The sequence below is a fragment of the Neopelma chrysocephalum genome, unplaced genomic scaffold (genome assembly GCF_003984885.1).
Source record: "Neopelma chrysocephalum unplaced genomic scaffold, ASM398488v2 Primary Assembly neopelma1_98, whole genome shotgun sequence".
NCBI lineage: Eukaryota > Metazoa > Chordata > Aves > Passeriformes > Pipridae > Neopelma > Neopelma chrysocephalum.
The window spans coordinates 4,665,265-4,688,539 of NW_020897761.1; the positions used below are offsets into that span (position 1 = coordinate 4,665,265).

Sequence of the window (23,275 nt, forward strand, 5' to 3'; positions counted from 1 at the left end):
AAAAGAATAAACAAACTTCCCACACTGCCTGCAAACCCAGACATACCCACTTAAAACACAAAAAACTGCACACAGGAGAAAGGCATTCCAGTAAAGGCTTCTTTCAAGAACTAGGGCTGGAGGGCTTGTCCCATGACAAGGGGGCTTCTCCCCCTGAGTGCAGCAGGGAGGTACTGGGAGCCGTGGCATCTCCCCAGCACTGAGGAGGACTTCCTCTGCAGGAGCTGTGCTCTTGTCCCAATCTCTTGTATGTACCAGGACACACTCAACTCTCACAGATTCTGCTTCAGTTCCTGAAGCCATTTTTTAAAAGTTTGCCGTTTTTGTCACCTGCAGTTCCCCTGATATTTATATTGCCTCAGTGGTTAACACCAGCACAAGAACTTTTTGCTCCTCCCTTCAGCAGTGCTGACTTCCACTTTAAGTGTTCTTTTACACCTTCGTCCTCCACAGGCCCTAGAGATTCCCTGGCAGGCTCCCTCTGAAAAATGTTTTTATTATTTTTTTATGCCTCAGGCATGCTGTTTCTTAGTATCTTTTTCTGGCTTGACTTCTTATGGTTTGACATTTAGTCTGCCAGAAATCATCCTCTTTTTTTCCTATTTCCTCATTTGGCTACAATGTCTATTGTTTAAAAGATATCTTCTTACTTCTATGAATTGACTTTAACGTGTTACTTAAGCCCTTTGTATTTTTAGGGTCCTTTCAAAGATTTTTGCAGTGAGCTTTTAATCTTTAATCAATCTTCATAACATTTGCCAGCATTTTACCCCAATTGTTTTTCTTTTAATAGGTTTTCCTATTCTTACTTAGCCCTTACCTTTGAACTGTAGCATGTACTTCACCATTTCAAGTTGTAGGCACTTACTGATAAATTTAATTTAACTATTGGACTTAATTTTTGTTTTCAAGAGGCAGTATCACATTTTCACTGACATGGACCTTCTCTATCACCCAATATCACTTGTATCCTGGTGTTAATGTGTCTCACTGATTTGAGAGTGAAGGTTGGTAAGAGCCTGTATTCACTTACAGTTAAAATGCCTTTCTAGTTTGGACGGTGTCCAGAGAGTGAGCTGAATTTTCCACCTGTCTCACTTGGATACATAAAGTTACCTCACTTATTTAGATACTGCAATCAGCTCTTGCTTGCAGAAGAGTATTTTTAACACCATCTCTGTGAAGCTTTTGTCTGTGTGGGGTGAGCACTTTCCTCCACATGAGCTTCTCTGATTCAATGCATTTGCCAGTTAATTATAAAACTGCTGCAGTGCCTGTCTGAACGCAGGACGCTAATAAAGGGAGACGTCCCTTTCAAAGACTTCTGTCTCCCAGCTACAGCAACAGGAGGTTTACAGCTTTAATGTACAAGTCCTGCTCTGAAACAGAGGTGCCTCCTTTCCCACAGTGAGGGGCAGCTTGGGCTGACAGTCATTTCTTCACCCACGTTCACCCAGAAGTCACTTGTGCCACAGTCTCTTCCTCTGGAGCTACTACAGAGTAAGACAGGATGGAGGTAGACGATTTACAGTGAAGTGGTCAATGACCAAAAATGTTCTTCAGATGCTCAGGATGCATTTTTCAAATACTTTCCAAGCCCAGAGGACACCCAGGAAGCATGTCAGGAAGTGCCAGAGGTAAGGAGGACTGCATGAAGATGCGAGGGAAGCTGCAGCATGGAGGACAGACCCGGAATATGAGGAGCAGGCAAAATCCTCCTGGCCCGACTGGCAGCAATCTCCTTAGAGACTGCAACCCAAACACTGAAACAGACCGTCTGGGACTGCTGTGCTTCCACTAATCTCTAGGTTTACTCCAGTGATGTTCTCAAGACAGAACTCATAAATGTGAACCTCCTCTCCCAGCTCTGTTGCAGCTTTTCATGGTTTTACAGGGTGAACTCATTGTGGATAATTATGTTTCAGACCACTGCAGAAATAGCGAGCTACCAGAGTTGGTTCTATGTATCACAAACATAAAACTGTGTTTGCCACCTGTAACTTCACATTAAGAGGAATTACATAATCTTGAATTTACAACGTTTGAAAATACATTAAGGCAGACTGGCTGGGCTCGAGGCTAGAATTAGGATATGCTGCACAGCTCTCAGCACAGTGCTCTCTGAAGCCTGGTGGGAGAGCATATCTCCACAGGAGCATCAGCATCCAGGGATAACGAACACCCAGGAGACAGGGTCTCTGCAGCAAGACAGTTCACGCTCAGTTCAAACCAACTCGGCTCCTTCTGCAACTCCATACTGGCACCAGTACTGCCAGCCTACATCATGGGTTTCTTTTTAATGATACTTTGTGAATTTTATAGAAGTGCGTCATTTATATGGAAAAACCAATCTGGTGTAAGAGCTCAACACTGGCACTGGAAATACTAAGCATGAAGCCCAATTAATTTATGACTAATTCTCTACCCCCTTCTCTACAGTGCATTCCCAAGGAAATGCCATCTGCAGCAGTTATCCTAACTATACAGGGAAGACCAGTCACACTGGGGCTTGGCCTGCTCTATCAAAACCCATGAGATATTCTTTCTCATATTAACTAAGGGGCAAAAAGACAGTGAAGATCCTCTGAAATAACCTTCCTGTTATTTTGAATGCATAAAAATAGATTACTCATTTAGCAATTTAGGTAAACAGCTCGTTATGAAAAGTCATTAGGGAATAAGCCTTTATGATTTCATTTCTTGATCGTTTCCTGTCTAACTAAATAAACATGAACTCAAGTGACACAGATTCCATTACTTTTGTGCACAGATTCTTGAATTATTTCTTTCATACTTTTTTGAATAATTTAATCTTCTCCTTCCTGTCAAAGACAACATATATTAACAGACAATGGCTGAGGAGAGTAGTCTCTCAAAGACAACAAATGCTGTTGAAAACTTCTATTTAAGGTTCAGTCTAGGCAATGATCAATTCTGATGTTCAAAGAAATGTAGGAAAGTTTGAGGGAGTATTCTGTTTTGACAAACTGCAGTTTTACATCACTTTTAAAAGAGAACAGAAGTAAGAATAGCAGCATCTTACAAGATGACTTAAATCTCTCGTTAAAATTCCTCAATAAAATATGTTCTGCCATCCTCTCAATCCTGACCTCTGCAGCACAGCTTTACATGAGCATGAGAGCAGAAATACATCTGTGACATTAGCAATTCATCCTAATAACAGGAGAACCACAGTAACCTGACATGTTGCTTGTCCATGGCTGCATACAGGACACAGAAGATTCTCCCTCTTTCTCAGTCCAGGCTCAGTGACTGGTGGTTGCAGTGATGTCTAACCAAGAGCTAAGCATGGCCCTGATTTTTCCCTGGTCAGACTTCACCAATTCACTTTTATTCCTCAGCTGGCAGCACAAGAAGCAGAAGAGTGGCAGTTTCAAAACATTTCAAAAGGTCTTACAGCATTGGAGACATTCTCAGATGTATTTTCCTACATCCTAGTTCAGAGAACTTGCTGCTTTGAAGGACTATCAGTGATTTTCCTACAAAACCTTAGCAGCCACCATTCTTTCATCTCACAGACAGGCTGTAACTCCACATACACAGTGTCCAGAGCTTTCTGCTCATGCACTCTAGCCTGTAGGACTGTGCTGAGTTCTCAGCATTTTCTGCTAAATCCGAAAAGCAGAAACAATGAGGGCAGTATCTCTATGGATCATGCTTTTGTACACAAGAGATGTGTCCTCTGTGCCTGCTAGAGTGGCATGAGCTTCTCAGTCTGGGGACAAGGAGAGCAGCTTGAGAGGGAGCCACAGGCACTAAGACTTGGCTTTCAAGCACAAGAAGAATGAACCAACAACAGTTAGAGACAGGTGGGGCCATTACCCTCCTGGAAACCACTCTGAGGCTATTCAAAGTGAGAGAGAAGGCTACCCAAAACATCAAGCAGTAGCCTTGAGGGAAGTCAGCTGCTGTTCAGTCAGTGATATGTATTGTTTTAGACCTTCCTCAATGACTGACTGGGAATTCTGCCTCTTGCTCTGAAAAACGGAAATGGCATCCTTTGTTTGCTTGACCCTGAAAGGCAGAGGAAGCTGAAGACTTTATTTATTCAACCCCAAGACATGGGAACTTACAGAACATTGTCACTTCCCAAAGAGCTTTAGTTTTTATTTTCCTTCTCAGCCCGTGTGGGTTCTGTTTGCCTTATGGATTTTTCACAGACAGTTTGCTACCAGCCTTGGACATCTGTGAGTTGCTTGTGCATGGCTGTCAGTTGAAAGAACATTCTTTGTAGCCACATGCAAATAATCGTGCAGCTTGATGTCAGAAATCACTCCAGTTTTGATCAAAAAGCCTTACCACTTACCAATTCACCTTTTTAATTAGAACGTGTGTTATTTCAGAGCACATTTGAAGTCTTTTACATAAGTAGGATGATGGATGCTAACAAGGGAAGCCGAGGGAAGTGGTCACAATCAGAAGTTGGCCAACACAACAGAGTACATGGACTTTGCAAAACTAACTATCCCATTCTACTTCTGCCTTTAGAAGATTATTTGGATGTTGTGTTTCACGACGAAATGTAACCTTTAAAAGAACAGGGCTCCTTAAGAACCCAGAAACCTACAAGTGATAGAAGGTCAGGCACACAAACAGCTAAGGCAGATTGAAGACAAGCCCCACTGGGTTACATCAGACTGAGGACCTATCCAGAATATTTGTAAAAAATTCTAAACTCTCTCTGTCATGGTTGCCAATCCCAAGAAAATGAGCCTCAGATTGCACCAGGGGCTTTCTCATCAGTTCTCTCACTTTTGTTTGGCTGAGAGTGCAGACACCAACCCTCAATTTAGAGAGAGCAAAGGATGGAAGGACTTTCCTGCTCGGGGAACTGTTTTGCACAGCGATCCTAAGAAGAAAAAAGGCCTTTATGGTCTTTCTGCTGCTGCTAGGGCCACCAGTACTCCTGTAATGTCCACAGACATTTACAGCTGCTCCTACCAAGAGGAAGAGCAAGCTGTGAGAGCACCTCACCTAATCCTAGGGGGAAACGCGTTCAATGTTGGGCCAAACGTTGAATGGAATCTCCAACACTGAATGGCTGTGCCTATGTTCTCACTTCTCTGTGACACAGAGAGGAGTGTGGGGTGTGCGGTGCTGCAAAGCTGCAGGCATTCTGCAGGGGAAAAAAGGCTTATGCTTGGGGTAGGAAGAGTGGCTTAGTTATGCTGTACTCTATAGATTATTTGGACCCAAAGATCGATGTCATAACCCACCGCATTTTTTACAGCAGTTAAATAAATAGAAGGCTAATGGCAGATGGTTTCACTTAAAACTTCAAGAAAGGCACCGCCTATATGTCAGTTTGGTATTGGTGTAATGAGCCAACAAGATTCTGAATTACAATAAAAGCAAATTTAGGAATGAAACCTACTGGAGACTTAAATGGTCTCTAGTGCATAGTTAGATTTCTAAAATAATAGTTGCAATCCAGCATAACAAACACAACTTGCTTGAAAACAAAAGCTGGAGTTTAACTGTAAATTGCAGTTGGTTTTCATTCCCATGAGAAACTGCAAGATATTTCTTCTTGGAATAACTTCTCCAAAAGGCAGACCAATGGTGCCTCCAAAACCATGTAGAGTGGGATTAGGACTCCACAGTTCTGCTTTTTTTTCCTCCAGGCTTACCAACAGGAAGGTCCTTAGGTACCATCAGGCAGATTTTCTGCAAGTACTACATGTGTCCACAAATGCTGGGGCTCTGATGTTGGGCAGAGGCAGGTCAGAATTGGGCATGTCTGGCTGCAGGGGCCAAGGGCAGAGCTGTGCCATGGGACAGCAGCCAGCAGGGAAATGGGAGAAGGGTAAAGGGTTGCAAGAGCATCTAGGGAGGCAGAAATGGAGGAGCTGACAGCAAGTATTGACTGTGAACTGGGGGATGGCCCAGCAAGCTTGGAAAGGGGCTATGAACAGGGCGGGAGGAAGGAACAGGGAGTATGAGGGAGAGGATTAACACGTACTAACATGCAACAAGTTCCTATACTTAAAAAAAAAATTACATTAAACATATTTAACATATGTTAACACACTAAACATATTTAAATATTCAAATATATTTCTGTGCACCTGCACAGATGCCCTCAGTGAGGATCTGTCTAGCTTATTCTCAGGCTGGCAGAGGGGCATGGGCAGTTCAGGCTGACTGGGAGAAGAAGCATGTGGCAGAAAACTACAAGTAATGGCCATTTTTACTCTTTTCCAACATACAGCAACTGAATACTTTAAATCAAGTTTTTATCCTGAAATTTAATCATGTACCATTATTGCCTTGTACAATATCGTTCTCCTCAACTTCCATCTTACTGACTGCACACATGTGCATGCACATGTCTACTACAAAGATTTGCCACTACCTGCACAGCACAAAGACTGCCAGTGGTCGGACTTACCCCAACTCTTCCCTCACAGGAAACCTCTTCAGACTGTAAACTTGACTGCTTTGTACACTGGTGAAAACTGCCAGACCAGTCTTGCAGAACCATGTCATGAACTTCCATACAGAGCCATGAAGGACAGCAGCTGACAACTCATTCTACTTTCTAATCTTTGTCTGTACCTGTTCTCTGTCCCAGCAGCCAGCGGTGAGAATGGCTCAAGTCAGCTAAAGGCAGAGTCTCTAGTGGAGCTCAGAAAGTACTAGAGCAATCAAAGTGTAATCAGAAAAGAATCCATCCTGATGGGAAAAGACTGTCCAAGTAATTCAAAGGGTTGCTTCTCAACTGCACTGTCAACTGTTTCATGTTTGGAAACAGTTCCATGGGTAAACTTTAGCACACAGAAAAAGACCCTGCAGAAGAAAGTAAGTCATGAAGTTCTGAAAAAGTTTCACAAAAAAGACCCTTTTACTTGCATTCCTGTCATCTCCTCTGCCAGGGCTGTGGCAGCAAAAAGGAAGGGCAAGGAAGTGGTAGTAGAAAAGGTTTCCCTTCTTGCACAGAGATCTGGCTGAGGCACAAGAAAAGGCAGGAGGGGACAAGTTCTTTCAGTGAACGTTTTGCCAATTTCTCCCAAGGAGACTCATGGTTTTCCATCAGCCAACTCTCTGCAGGTGCACAAAGAATTAAGGTGGGTTCAAAAGACCTTAAGACAGCTGGGAGGAAAGCCTTGTTGACAGCTAACTTCCAGATGCTTGTTCAGGACATGCTCTGTCCCTACAGAGGGAGAACAGGGTGGAGAAACAATATTCTCAAAGGAGACAAACGGGTTCTTCTCCAGACAAGAACATTCTAGGAAATAGTTTCCTTCAGGTTATCTACCAATAGTCAAATGAAAATCAAGCCAAGTTACCAACTGTTTCTTGTGTATCTTACAGTTTTGTTCCTAATACCTGGCTGGGTGTCACAGAGGAATCAGTGTTTGACACCATTGTTTACTTAATGCTATCCTTGTGTCTCATCTGTTTTGACATCTCTGCCCAAATCCCTGGACATTTTTTATTTCCTGGATTATGCTGATGTTCCAAAGAAAAATCCCGAAGAACTCAAGAAAATATATTTCACAATGTTTCATAATAACAAAATAATAAATGAAGGATAAGACTTGTCACTGGATTCTGATGCACATTTTCCAAATTATATTTACTCCAACAACTGAAAAATTATTTCAAGTAAAACAAGACTCAGTAAATTGTTAAGAAGAAATACTTTAGAAATGCATTAGAAATTTAGAAATGCTATTTAGAAATAGCATTTGTACTTCGAGTGATAAAGTACCCATTTGCACGTGATAATTCAGCTCAGCCAGAGAAGGATTTTTGTAATAGACATAAGAAGGGAGTTTCAGGCAGATAAATGCCAAAAATAATTCTGATACGTCTAATAAAAATTCCCCTAAGACAGCTGTACAGATTATCACACTCGACAGTACTGTATGGGAAAGTGTAATTATCAAAATGTTGAAAGTCTGAACTCATTTTTTTTCCCTTAGTTTATGGAAATTCGCATCATCAGATAATGTTTTCGGCATGCTCCAATTTAACAACAACATTTGGGTTTACGATTCACATGTACTGTAAAACACAGACGTTTTAAAAAAGCATTATGTGCAGAGTTACTGAGAAAGTAAAGTTTATACTGTTACAGGGTTCACAATGCATTTGATGACTGTGACAATGACCCCGTGCCCCAAACATGTCTTAAATTGGCAGTTCCTCACCATAGGAATTAACGATATATTTGCAAAGGCCATGTCCTGTCTCTCATGTGGGACTGAAATGTGGATCAAGAACATTTCTGTGCACTAATAAGCCTGTGCCCCACTGCAAAGCTGTTTTCCCTGCTGTCCTGCAGCACTGTAACATGATGATTATTAATCCTGACCATGCAGTGCTGAGAGGTCCCACTCACACTGAGTGTTGTATAACAGAGTGGTAAACAGCTGAGGAAGCCGATGGAAGGCAGTCAGCATCCTAACAAACTAGCAAGGCCAAGGAATTTGCCCTGCTAAGCAGGCGTAGGAGGAACACAAATGAGAAGATGAGGACAGTCTCCACGGTCAACGGGATCTCTGTAGCCACCAAGCCAGAGAAGTTAAATCGTGTTCATGTAACCCTTAACCAGCTGTGTACAAATCAGCAAGACTGGATGGCACCCCCTCTGTTCTTGAAGGAGCCAGAATGAGACACTGCAGAACCACTGGCCAAGTCCTATATACAGTCTGGGTGACCAGGCACTGGTGATTTGCCAGTACTCCAGATTCAAAGGGGACCCTGGCAACTAAGGCCCAGTAATGACCTGTTTGACTTCTTTTGCAAAGTTATAATGACAGGCATTTGGTCTAAGTTTGCTTTCCATGCACACTCCAGGCACATCTCTTTGAAATTGTTCTCTTATCGTTCTCTTTCATGTTTTGGACTTACCATTGATGTTTACAGCTGGCAACACTATAGACATCTTTGGCCTTCTGGTCTTATTATGTGTGGTGGCTGGCAATAACAGGTGGTCCTGGAAAACAGCGGAAAAGATGTGTTAAATCTACTCTGAAAGTACAGAGCTGGGAAAATTCCTTTCCATTCTATGTTACAGGCATACCACATAGAACTATTTACAACAGCTCAGAAAATTCATATCGTTGTGGAAGTCTTCCAAAAGTCACAGCAATTGCTCATGCTGTGTAACCAAGAAGAAATCCCTATCGCATGCAGCGGAATATGAAAAAGCCTTGATCATGTTGAAAGAGATGGAAACTACTATTAAGCCCTCATTCAACTGAGTACTTATGTATATATGATTAAAGTAGTTTAACTTGACTTCAACAATATTTAAACATGTGGTTAGAGGACCTTGCTGAATTGGAGTTTCATTTGCAGCACCGTTTACTCTAAGTCATCTTGCTGTCTCTGTCAAGCTCTGCACCACGTGCATCGTGCAGTAGGACTCACTGGTCAGAGGTGTGATGGGGTGTGAAATATGAGCTCTGCTGACAAAACCTCCCAGGGAAGTTTGATGGTAAAGCTGTGCTTTAGTTTCATATCTCAACTGTGAGGTGCTTGGGTGCTGCTGTAAGACAGCAGTGCTCAAACTAACTACCTTGGGTCTGAGCCGTGGAAGCTGCATCTGCAGGAAACACTCTGGATATGGACCTGACCTGCAAGGAAAAATGCAGCCTTTCTTCAGGTTGGTTTTTTTTGCTGTTGCTGAACTCAAATTGCTCAAGGGAAAATATGGCTCTTCCCTTATCAACAGAACTTAAAAGCTCCAGTCCAGGCATCTCCCATATTACTGTGCTTTGCTGATCTAGCTGGACCAAAGAAAGACTACTGAGGATGAGGGAAGCTTCCCATGTCTTTCAAAGTTTAGATTCCCTGATAGAACTTTGCTTCACTGCACTGTCTCAGCACGCAGTGGGCATTGTGGAGGAAGTATATTTGCTCTCTCTTAGTAATTAGGAACAAAAGGCTGTTTATATAATTGTCGAATTGAGTTTAAATTTATAACTCAGGATCTAAGTGAAACGAAAACCTGCCAATCACTAAGTACCTTTTCCAGGTCTCCAAGAATTAATGGAAAGGTTTATTTTCCCAGCCCCTGTGTTTGCCCTTCTCCCAATCCCAGCAATTCATTCCTAGTATCCCTGAGAAAAATGAAAGCTGGCAGGTGTAACCATGCAAATATGTGGACACCAACTCATTAAGAGGTTTTTGTAACTGCCCTAAAGCCAGAACAGAACATCTGCCTTTTGCTTTCCAAGAGCCAGACACGTCGTTAAAAAGCAGAAGCAAGTTTGATGGGCCCATCCCATTTCATGGTTTCCCACGTAAGAACAGGCATACACACATCTCATACTTTTGGCCAAGGTGATCTTTTCAGCAGACTGAATCAGACTTCCTTCAGGACACAGTTATTAATTTATTAATGTCAGGGTAACTGTACTTTTGCCATTTTAATATCTAAACACTACATTGTTATGTGTAAGATTCAGGGAACTGAGTTACACACAGTTAGGTGTTAAATATATCAAGATATTCTGTAGACACAGAATTGAAGAAATACCACTCTCTTTTTTTCCCATCAAAAATTTCCCCCCCAAAAACCCAAATGACTGACCATGAGAAGAAAACATTACTTAAATGAATGTCTGTAAAAAACATCTTGGTACCAAAATTATAAAACCACTCTGGTATAAATCTCAGATCACACATGTAATTCCCATTTCACTTTTGAACCACTAAGATTAAGACAACATTCAGTACGACAATGAACTTTACATAAAAACCATTCCTGAAATCCAATGTTCCCAAGGGAATAGGCCAAAGATAAGATGTCTACAACTACATTTTGTAACAATGCCCTTGTCATGATTTGATGACTATTTTTAGCATTGCTTAAAAATGCTTATACTGTTTTATTTTTCTTTTTCAATGTTTCTGAGAGTCCACACCATGATTACTTAGCAAATAGAAGTACTGCACACCTGAGAATCATTACAAGTAAAAACTGTTTTTTGCTAACCCATCTGAAGATTGGTGCATTAATTTATCCTGGCTTAGCTTTGCTTATAATGGCATTTTTACTTACTGTATGTAAAAATTGTATTAAGAACTACCACAAGGGCTCCACAATTGTATTCAAATGTGCTTTGGAGTTGCTGCACAACCCCTCAGTGATTCAACATCAATTCTGGAGAAGACAGACACACAAAAAGCCAGTCAGCTCTAAAACCAAACTGCTACCAGGAGTTACTGTGCGAGAAGCACAGATTGTCTGGAAGCTGCCCATCTACAAAAAGCCATTTTTTAAAATTTGGAATTAGGGAAATTTATCCATCTCCCTAATAACATTTATCTTTTATATGCAGGAGTGTCCTTCTGACAGTCAGTCCAAACTTGCAGTTTCATAACTACCCTCATTCTACACTGAAAGCAAAGTTTATGCTGCAGACTATCACAGATATTTTCACTACAGTTAGCCACCCACAACATTCTCAAGCTCCAAAAATCTTCAAAGAGTCCCAAACTTTTATTTGAAAGCAATACCTAATTATTTATATGCAACAGAAATGAGCATAGAGACAAGTGATTAGGAAGAAAGCAGACATTTAGAAACATTGTTTGAATGTATTTCTGAAATGTGCTATCCTGTTCTCAAGTATGCTGAATTGCATTCCAGAGAGGGGCGTGATACTGTTACTCATCCCTAAATTTAAACACTAGACAAAAAAAATCTAAAATTAAAATGCTATTTGTGATATTAACACATGGTATAAAACTGAAAATTAATAAAAGCAAATTTTGCAAGTCAGCATCTGGCCCAGGAGCATGAGTGTCAACCAGAGGCAGAATAAATCACAACTATTACCCAACACAGATGGCCTTGACTTGGGCCAAGAGCTGCACTTAAACGACAATTTAAATAGATGATGGAGACTTCTGGCAGAATGACTGGAAAAATATCAGTCTGGAAAGACAATATTTCAAATGAGACCCCAGCTTCAGCATTCTCATTTTGCCTTTGATCATCTTTACAGTTCAGTGATACTGAAGCCAGATGAGATGGACAAATAGATAAATATAGACACAGAAACTAAAAATCCAGCCACAAATACATTACCTTAATTTAATAAGTTGGAATACTGAAGCGCATTTTTTCCTGGGGATAAATTATGAAGACGTTACTTGCTAAACTTCTGATTAATAATCACATTTATTAAGTCCTTGCCACCACAAAACATCCAAGAATATTATTAGAATATAGTTAATCAGAGCTGTAAACACTTAGAAATTAGACACCCCTACAGAATGAATTTCCTGACTGAATCTTCACTCTGCTGGCTAATTCAATGCCTGCTGATCAGCTTCTGGACTCACCAACATATGGAACTGCAATAAGGATTCTGAGGCTTCTTACATATAAGATCAGTGTTATCAGGGCTCTAACAGGGATTAAGCTTTGGAGCCTCATGTATCTCCAACCCCCAGAGCCAAAAGGCAATGGAAATCCTGTTCTACTGTGCTAGAATACACAGGCTGCTCCTGTAGCTTCAGCCTGGGCCTCATGACATGTGGTTTGGTACTTAAAGTCCCTCCTACCTAGATACATGAAAATATGCAGGCATTTTAACTTTCATTTGAAAAACAAAAAAATTGTTTCTAACTCATAGTTAAAGGACATAAAACATCACCACTGCATACAATGAAGTTGCATTAAACAGAGAAAAAACATGCTATTCACGGATCTTTTTGATTTCATTTTGTTTCTTAAACTATCATCATTTCATAAGCTGGACTCCTGGCTTTTAAATTAATAGAATTGGCAATATTGCTGGGTTTGGCTTTTGCAATGCATGTCCCCTCAGCTACAGGCACCTCCATGGGAGCACTACTGCACCTCGCTGCAGGCAATCTGCTGAGCTCCTCCTCCATTTCAAAGAAACATGAAGGAATTAATCCTCACAGTATGACTATGATGGAGGAAAATATTACCAGAGCTATGGGGAATGTTTAGAGGGAATGTGCATGCATTTGAGGGACACCCAAGTGACACGGGACACAAAGGAACGGATTTCCAGCCCTGCAAGGCTCTGCACTCTCAGCATGAGCTGTCTTTCCTCCTGTCCCAGAGGTTACTATCTGTCAAATCAATTCCCCTAGATTTTTCTTACCTTCTTAGTTGTTGTGCTTAGGTATGGATAAGTATTTTTCAAAAGCCTTTTCTAGGGTCTTGAGCAAAAGCATTGAAAGACTAGAAAATAATTAACGTAACTTGATTTAGATGTGCTTTGTTACAGTGCATTTATCACGTCTGCCAGTGTGAACACTACTTGTCATGCTATGGCAGGGCAAACCAAGCCTGACCTTCCCAGTGGTTTGGAGCATGTACCCTGCAAAGTACAGATGTGATCCATGTGGAAGCCAAGACTCCACTCCTGTAAGACAGCCCCTACTCCACTTCCCACAGAGACTTGGTGAAGAGCTCCAAATGAGCCCTGCTCTTTGTTAAGAGATCCATCTCTGACCAACTAAGGACAACCTTTGTGAAAAGAAGTGGCATTTGTTCCTTTACAGGAATAAAGGCTCCAAGGAGACTGGAGTAAAATACCAAAGGAAAACTTTAATGTGGTGCTCTTGCAATTGCCTTGACGAGGAGATTTGATCTTTACCATTGCCTTGGAGACCAGCTACGTGCTAGAATATTGCAACCAACAAAGGCATTGCCAGAGCAGAGGGGGCAGATAGCCAGGCGCCTCTGCATGCCAAAGGGCACCCTGTCCAGCAGCTTCACAGGACTTCTTACAGTAAACAAACACTGTAGCTGGGCATTTTTCATCTCTGTTTATGACTAAGAGGTCTCCCAGGGAATCATGCCTCAACCTCTTCCAGCCAGATTCTTCATGCTGTGATTCCGGGACCACATTACAACCACTGCCAATACAGGCTGAGGAGCTTCCCACATCCCACTGCAGTGCTGGCAGCTTCCCAAAGCTCTTGGGGGTACCATTTTTCTTTAACAGCAGTACTTCTAGTAGTGTTCAACACCTCCTGACAGCCTAATAGCTATTAACCACCTGACCACATCTAGTGATCTCAAGATGAAGCAGATAGAAATCAAGTGCTTTTTTGATCATAAAAAAAATTGTGCATCAAATCCATGTACTGTCTTTCAAACCTATTTTTTCTGAACATCTTCAGGGCTTTCAAATCAATGAGATGACATTGGACCTTCTACAGAGGCATAACAAAGAATGTGAAACAAAAATGTGCTTTCCCAGGCCCAAAAAGTTGCATGCCACTTCAGAGACTGATTCAGAACACAGATCCTCCGAGGAGCTGGACTTTTTAAACCCCTGGGCTGACAGATCTTTCATAAACCACAGGTCTTACACGTTTTAAAAATTTCAAAATAATTGTTGCCAGAGATGTGATGTGTCTGTCCTGACCTCCTACACAGGCCACTGACCCTGCCCTGAGCAGCACCGCAGCCTTTGGCACATGGCTCCCAATTGGGAAGTGGTACCTCTGAAGGTGAAACTTCATTCTCAGGACAGCCTGAGCTGGACTTCAGCAGGAGGCTGTTCTCCAGGGAGGAGAAATTGCAAAGTACACAGCACAGATCAGGGTGTAAACGGGAATCTGGCCTTGGAGTATCTGTTTCTGGTTTCCTCTGTCAGTTTGAAGAGGACGCGTATGAAAGTTTACAAATTTGTAGAGGAAATGGCTGTATAATTTCACTATTGATTTGTTTGGGTGATGGCAACCATATGGTGTCCTGAGGTTACACCACACTGGATACAACACTGGTCCATCTGAAAATGCCAGAAGTTGCTGCAACATTGCCTTCACTATCAGTGGATATTAAATGGGGCAGAAACTGCAGAGGGGAGGGAAGGGTGCCTCTGAAACCATTTCAGTCTGACCCTTGTATCTGAAAAGCATGGGGATGGTTTTAAGAGCAGAAAAAAGAGAGGAAACCAGTTAACACCTCTACACAAACTGTGACTCACAGCCACCACACTTCTCATTATACCATGAACTTTGCCTTGTTTTTAAAGTTGACATGTGGGATTTTTTTGTTTGGTTGGTTTTTTTAAGGTAGACCTTATAAATCCAAGCAGATTTACTCACCTCATCATGGATCCTTACAGGGAATCCATGACATGCAAAGACGAGTATGGGAGCAGGTCAAAGATGGGATAACAACAGCAAGGAATCCGCAGAAAACCCACAATAAAATTTCACAAGGTCTCAGCCTCTCTGCACCAGCTCTTTGACAGCCCACCCTGGGAGGCTCCAGTAGCTTTACTACTTTGGGTTTCACAATAACCATTTAACTTAATTTGAAAGTGTACCAGTTCTACATACATTAAACTTCAGGTTAGCTAGCATACATTAACACAGTTTGATTTTGCAGCATACTTAAAGAAGAGAGTCTGTACTTGAGAATTCAACTCCCAACTCCTAATCATAGAATTTAATTACTTTTATATGTTTTAAGCCTGTTTTGAGGGATGGGGCAGGAGGGGAAGATTGTCCCATAACAAGAAACCTCCAAAAAGTGGTGGGAATAGTACTTTTACTTTTGCCAAAAGGGTTCCTTTTCACCCTGATGCTGTTCCAATACCAGTGTTTCTGTGCACAGGTGGTTTTTACAGCCTATACTTTGCACACAGCAATGAAGTGATGAGATATGCTTTTTATTTAAGTGTTTTACCAGAAATACCTCAATCCCACATTCAATACAATGTCCTGTAGTGTAAGACTACACCTTTCTGCCATTCTCAGACAAATTTTTATAAATAACACCTAACTGCACTCTGGAACACTTTCTGCTCATTGTCCCTGCAGAAGAGGGAGTTGCTATCCAGTTTAGTTCCCATGTGAGAGACCTTTTAATGAAGAAGTCTTTAGTGCCTTTTATTGTAAACTGTGCTACTGCCAGATGTGATATGGTCCGGGCTCCAAAACTAAACTAACTGGAAAGCACCTCGCTGTGAGTCAGAGAGCCTTGTGAAAATCCCAGAGACCTCAGAGGCATGGAAAATTCACTCTGTCACAAGCTTCCTTTGGAGGAGTTTCCTCCACTCCCTGCAATAGCAGCACTGATGCTGAGCAGGGCTCAGTTTTGGATTGTTTTCTCAGTGTAAAGGAGAACCAGCAGCAAAGGACCTCTCCTGGATTAAGAACTAAAAAGGTTATGGAGATTACTAAGGATACAAAGACCTGCTGGGAACTGCATCTCTGCAGTTCACAAATGGAGACAGCAAACAACAGTAAAGCAAGAACCACTTTTTGTTCCTTCTCCTTTGGGATTGAATTTTTGTTACGTTGCCTTAGAGGCTAGAAGGAACCTAAAAAGCAGAGGTGAGATTAAAGTGACTAGTTTAGATTTTTAAATGGACTGCAAGTGTCTCAGGCTCAGACATTTATTCAGATCATCTCTCTGGTAGCTTTTAAGTTCCAAAAGATCCCAAATATAACAACAGCCACCATACAATTGTACTTTAGAACAAAAAAAATCTCTCCAGGCTAAAAGCAGAGGTCCCTGCTTCACAGTGACTAGAGGCAAATTAAGCTTCATTGCTGCTGTAGTTGCTGCTGATTTCCTCTTCCTGCCTGTCCTGGGCTGGGCACTCCTGCTTCTTCCTGGGAGCTGATGCTGTCCTTCTCTGACTCCAAGGAAAGCCAATTTATCTTGCTAAGATGGAAACAAGCACTGTGTAAAGATACGACACTTTCCCCCACCTGTCTTCCAGCCACTTTTCAGTTACAGTTCTACAGATTTTCTAACAAAGATGTGACTTCTGCATATTTAGCAGGTATTAATAGAGTTCCCTTCCATGAACTTTCCCAGTCCTCCCCTGAATACATGTGAATTTAGAGCACCTAAAATGCATTCTAGCAAGAAGTTCCACAAGTCTACTTCTATTGTATGAACTCCTTTCCTTGGTTTGAACCCACATCCTCCAAGATTAACTTGCCACCCTTTGTTTCATTTGGTATGTTACTCAGTTCCCTCAAGGCAGAGGATGAAGGTTATAATGGAGAAAGTAAGAATAAAAATGCAAGAGTACCTCATGACACCACCAAGGTTTGAAAAGACCAACACAGCTTTCTAATACACAACAGACTATAATGCAAAGTGTTATATAGGTGCACAAAGGCAGCTGTAAAGCAGATGTCATATAAATGTGGAAAATGTTGTTATATTCCTCAGTTTTTCTGAGGTTTACAATTTACAATTTTCACGGTTTACAATCCCTTTATTCAAAATACAAGTTATGCCTCAAGGTAACACTGAAATATGCTGCTAGCTAGTATCTATTAACCAAACAGTACACTCTACCCAGTGGCCTCTGAGAAGGCACCCAGTCTCCCTTCAGGAACTGGAACATGAGCACACTTCCAGAAGACAGGCCCAACAACCAGCTCTCCAGCCAAAACATCCTGTTAACAAAGTGACACCAGAGCTGCAAAATTACCAGGTCTTCTCAAGCTCCCTATTCCTCTGCAAATCCCTCATTCTGGAATTACCCAAGATGAACCTGCCTCATTTCTATCCAAGTTTTCTGAATATCACTTTTGACTTGCAACACATCCTAAATAACAGGCATGAAACACCATCATCCTTCCCCAGTGGATAAGGAACACTCCAGGAAATTACAGTTACAGAAACTTGCATGTGCAAACGTTACTGAGGCACAGCAAAGCCAGTTTAAATGCAAGGGAGGATGAGGTGAAGGCACCCGATTAGGACTTTATTTCTATCATAAACTTCCTTGTAATTTTGTCTTTTTTGATTTGTATAGGAAAGAAAAAGAAAGGCCATGTGAATAAGGAGGGCACAAGACAGAGACTGGACAGAAATCCAGCCAATTAAGCTTGTCTGCAGAACTGCTTTGCCGGCCTGAAAGTAAAGAACAATGCATGCATTTGCTATGATGTAATTTTGGTTTGGCAGCAGATGAAAAAAAAATTCCTAAACGCGAAGTAAGAGGATGTGAAGAACAGAATTCTATGTTTAAGTAAACTGTTTTGGTTAAAATCATATAGGAAGGTTTGTAAGGACTTGAAAATGCTTTGAAAACTTGTGTGTGTGTGTTATTTGTGGAAATTAGCTGAGTTTCAAAACAAACTGGAAAAGGTATGTCTATGTGAATAGCTAACTCAGTTTGGAGCCTCTCTGAAGGAAAAAAAAATCCCAGCTTGTACTGGTGAAAAAGTTCCTCCTATTATGTTTGATAATGATCAGATTTTCTTTTAAAGGGTTTCTCAATAAAACCAGCATAATAAAATTAAAAAAAGTTTGCTCCAAATTATTTGAAAATTATGTTTCTCTGCCATTTTCTGTCCTTCCCAGGGGCTATATAAGCACAGAAATGCATGTTCATGTGTAACTCCAAGCTGAGTCTGTCAATTATCTTTGCAGATTTTACAAAGTTGTAAGACCCAAAAGGAATTAATTGTTTTATTACTACTACCCATAAAAAGAAATTCCCCTCCTTCTCTAATTCACTGCAGCAGAGCTCTGGCTTTCATAGCATCTGCAGGCTATTAGTTTTGCAACTGCAATCTGTAATTGCAAAAACATGTAATTTAGGTAGGGCATGTGAATACGGTCCAGTAAAACCAAAAAGGATATAATCCAGATTCTTTGCTTCTCTCACAAAACATTAACTCAAAGTTTCTATATTTGCCTGGAAGACCTCAGGTCTTCTACAGAAGACAAATCCTGGATTCCCAGAATTACTGTCCAGCTGGAGACTCTGCCCCAAAAGAGCACATACAACACAAACCAAATTGGGGAATGTTATTACCAGTGAACACCTTTTTTTTCCTGCTGTTCTGCCTTTTACAGCCCTGTCAGACCAGCACAGAGCCACCAGGGCACAAAAAAGATGAAGTTTCATGGGCACGCTCCTTACAGTGGAACGTGTTCTCTCTAGATCAGATTCCCCATAAAAGAGAAGCTGGATGGGTAAAAATAAATTTATGCCAGGCTTTCTCCAAATGCTGGATCAACATAACACTGCGGTTCAAAACCCATTTGCTAATACAGCTGTCCTCTGCTTTCTCTTCCAACTGAGTTCAAAGGACAGAACACTTTGATCTCACTTTGTGGTGAGATCTCCATGCTTAGAGGTCTTCAGAGCCACAATGACAATGCCACAGCCAACCTCACGCAGTGTCAGCAACAGCCTTCCTTCACACAGGAGGCTGGACCTCAGGGCTCTTCTAACCACCATTTCCAAGATCCATAAGGACCTGGTCTCAAATCTGGAAGTCTGTCAAGATTATATTTCTAGCTTACCTTTGCCCTGTCTCACTACCTTAACCTCTCATGAAAAGACGGTTTGAGAAAGATGTTGATAGCAATCAGGGCTACATATACATGAGAAACATTTAGGAACAGCAACATAAGTCCCTGAAAGGTCATACAGTCTGTGACTGAATGTGCTCCTGGCAGAACAATTTCATTTCAAAGCTGAAGAAAGCATCCTTTCTTGCACAGCAAAAATGCCCACACATGCAGGTAGCTGGGAACACAAGAGAAATTTAAAATCCTAACCAGAAACAACTGTTAAGTAGAGTCAAGACTTCAAACTCATTTAAATCAATTTGATCCCAGTGTGTTCAATCCTGCAACACACATGGCACAGGATCCAACCATGGTATGAAATGACTGTCTTCTTGCCTTCTGCAGCAACAGAAATAATTTGTTTAAATCTCTCATTCAATCCCCACTATGTAAGACAGCTGCAAGCCAAGAATTAGATCACCTGCAGTTGTCGGTGCATCAGACTCATCATCTTGGACAGCTCAGCCAAAGAGCCAAACAGTCAGAATTTGGACACGTGATGCAGGATTTAGTCTGAAGGGCAACTTTTATTAAGTGGATCCAAAACATGTTCCCATTCAAAGAACAATTATATTTATTACTGGTGCACAGGTGCATATACTTGGATAAAAATACTACCAGACTGCAAAACTCCATTTTACAGAAGCTGATAATTATTTGAAAATCATCATCCATCATACTGCACAATGAGACTAAACTGTTCATTAGCCCAAATACTTAATGTGAGCAGATGCATTCTTTACTTGAACACCTAGCATGGGATTTATCTTAAAACATATTTTAGTGTTTGCAAAAAACATACATGACCTTTGCAGCCAGGACATCAGGTACTGGATTTAGATCTGCTTTGAGAGAATAAAAGGACAACTGCAGCTTACATCTCACAGCCACTGTGACTTCTTTTCCTGATCCATCCACTGATCTGTGATTGTTGCCAACTTGCTGGCAATATATTCACTGGGGAGGGTGAACAAATAAACTGAAATCAAGGCTAATGACAGGAGAGAATAAAGTAATAGTCTGAGTTAAATTCTAGGCCAAAATTAGGGAGAGCCAAACTCAGGGTGCTCCTTTCTATTCTCCCAGCTTGCTGCTGTTTGTCCTTGCCTGCCTGTCCTGGTTTCAGCTGGGATAGAGTTAATTTTCTTTTTAGTAGCTGGTACAGTGCTCTGTTTCCAATCTATATAAGAATAATGTGGACAACACACCTATGTTTTGGCTGTTGCTAAGTACTGCTTAGCCTAAATCAAGGCCCTTTCAGTTTCCCATGCTCTGCCAGTGGGCAGGTGCACAAGAACTGGGAGCCTGCACGGCTGACTTGAACTAGCCAAAGGGATATTCCATACCACAGGATGTCGTGTTCAGTACATAAACTGTGCAGAGTTGGCCAAGAACCACTGATTGCTGCTCAGGGACAGGCTGGGCATTGGTCAGCAGGTGGTGAGCAATTATACTCTACATCATGTGTTTTCCCCCTCTCTCTCTCTCCCCTTTTCATTACAATTATTACTATTTTTATCATCATATTTATTTTATTTCAATTATTAAACTGTTCTTATCTCAACCGACAAGGCTTACTTTTCTTTCCTACTTCTCCTCCCCACTGGTGGGGAGACAGGGGGTGAGCAAGGGGCAGTGTGATACTTAGTTACTGGATGGGGTTAAACCATGGCACTGCCCAAGACCAGACAGTGGCAGCTTGATTTTCATCTGCACCCAGAGAGATGCTGCTTCTGAGAGCACAGCAGATGTACAGGAAATTAGCAACAAATTTTTCCTAATTGTGGAAGTTGAATCAGTTACACAGACATACATCAGAGGAGTGGAAAGTCTGTGTTAGAAATGTTTGTTATCCCTCAACTTCTTGGAAAAAGCAACTGACCCTGAGTTCAGTTTCTGGGGATCTCCTCCTGCCCCCCATCCTTTAGCCTGATATGTTCAAGGTATCTGAATATATCTCTTAACCTATATGAGGTTAATTCCTCTTCACTGAGATGGAGGTAATCACCTCTCAAGCAGTGGCAATAAATGATGTTTTAGGTCACAGGAAGAAAGGTGTTATATAAATACAAGCAGTACCTTCAGCAAACTGCTTTGACCTGGTTTTAAAAATTTAGGTCTCATTTGCATTGTCAATACCTGCTGGGTAAAGTGGCTATAAAATCACCTTCCTAGGGAACCTAAAGAAATGGATGCTCTTCCTTCTCTACTGATCTGCCATTTTCCCCTCCTCTGATTTCATTACAGAAAATGGTTTCCCTTTCCTTCCACTCTATGTCAATGTTGAATAAAAGCCTACCTTCATATAAATACAATTTCCACAATGCAGATGGGACCATCAAACACAAAGAATAAAGCAACGTGAGAGATAAGGAAAGAAACACAACTGGATAACATGGAAATAAATACTCTTCTCAGTCACCAGTGGGGTTGCATCTTTGCCTGAATGCCCCAGATTTACCTAGAGCTCTGCAGTGACTTCAGCTCAGACCTGAGTGGGTCTCTGCACACCTTGGCAGCAGGGACAGGCAAAGTTCCTGGGCTGCCGAAGGCTGGACGGTGGTCTGGCACACTCAGGCCATGGCTGGGGCTCCAAATCCAAGCTGCCTTCTGTTTTTCCCAAAATGTCCGTTCACAGACTATAAGATTTTAATATCAAGATGCAGTGGGTCGAATCCAAATTTGACAGCAGTGTTTTAATCTGTGCAATGTGTATTCCATTACAGATGATTGTTGGAAAGATGTTTCTCATTCTGCAGAACCCAGGACATCTGTATGGCTAAGGATTCATCAACTATTAATAGTTTCTTCTAATTAAAGAGACATTCAGTATAATAATGTTAAAGAAGTTATTGCCTCTGTTACTAATAATCTCAGTTAAGAGAGTATGAAGATGAAGTTTCCTTTCATTTTTTTGCCCGCTGCTTTGCAGAACTCGTATTTACCCCATCCTGATGAACTTCCTTCTCCATATTTGTAGCTAAGTTTCACTTCTAAATCTTAATTCTGCGTCCAGTTTTTTTGCCAAATGTCTGCTCTGTTTGAATTTCTAGTGCTGCTGAGGAACACGTAAATCCATTTTAGAAACAGACTTCATTTTATGAGGGAAAAAGGACTATAAACATTTAACATTTTCCCCTAAAAAAATCCCTTAAGCCAAAACAAGAAAACAATCTGATGGAAAATGGTCTTAGAAGCATACATAAGGAATATGATTAACTCACATTTGGTAGCAAAAAGGATCTTGGATGCCTGATGTTGAGGATTCTTCCTTAATCACCCCCAACCTACATTAAGTGCACTTCAGAATGGCTGGGCATAGCCAACAGGAGGGTTCCTTGTCCTTCCCTCAGCCCTGGCACCTTCTTTGCCAGCCTCTGGCAATTGTCAGACTCTCCCGAGAGTCCTCTGAACTCTTCGGGCTGTTTTCCCACCAACACAATAAAATGGCTTAAGGAGGGATCTGACAAGAGTATGCACAACCAAGGACCCGACTTGGACCACAGGAACCCTCCTTTCTGGTGGTGGTAAACCATTTAAATGACTCACTGGTCTTCACCCGTAAAAAATGCTGGAATATGCTCATGTATCTAGGGAAGAGAAAAAAAATCATCCAATTTTGAACACTGTGAGAGTACTACAGTGCTGTGGGAACTCACACAAGCCCTCAAAACTTACAGCACTGTGATGGTGGCAAAGCACTATGCACTTATTGTGATCAAAACTGCAATTTCCTTAGAAAAAGCCTTCTCTTGTGACAATAGATTACTTAGATCCTGGTCTGAAGCCTGACTGATAAAGGATAAAGGGATATTAACTGGTGCAAGAACACTCCTTGTCCATCTCATGACCGTGCCTGTGAGTGCCTGTCTGCAACAGCAATTGAATTAGCAAGATCACAGGCACCAGATTAGATTAAAGAGAGTGAAAGGTCAGCTTTGGGAAGATAAAAATGTAGAGAGA

General features: G+C 41.4%; 1 protein-coding gene across 2 annotated transcripts in view; it reads right to left on the minus strand.

Annotated features, from left to right (window-relative positions):
• The window catches only part of ATF6 (activating transcription factor 6), a 76,156-nt gene that overhangs the window by 7,878 nt on the left and 45,003 nt on the right, over positions 1-23,275 (minus strand). For both annotated transcript variants that reach the window (XM_027694640.1, XM_027694639.1), the window contains exon 15: positions 8,881-8,965. In XM_027694640.1, coding sequence (XP_027550441.1) covers positions 8,881-8,965 — 85 coding nt within the window. The remainder of the gene's footprint in view (positions 1-8,880; positions 8,966-23,275) is intronic.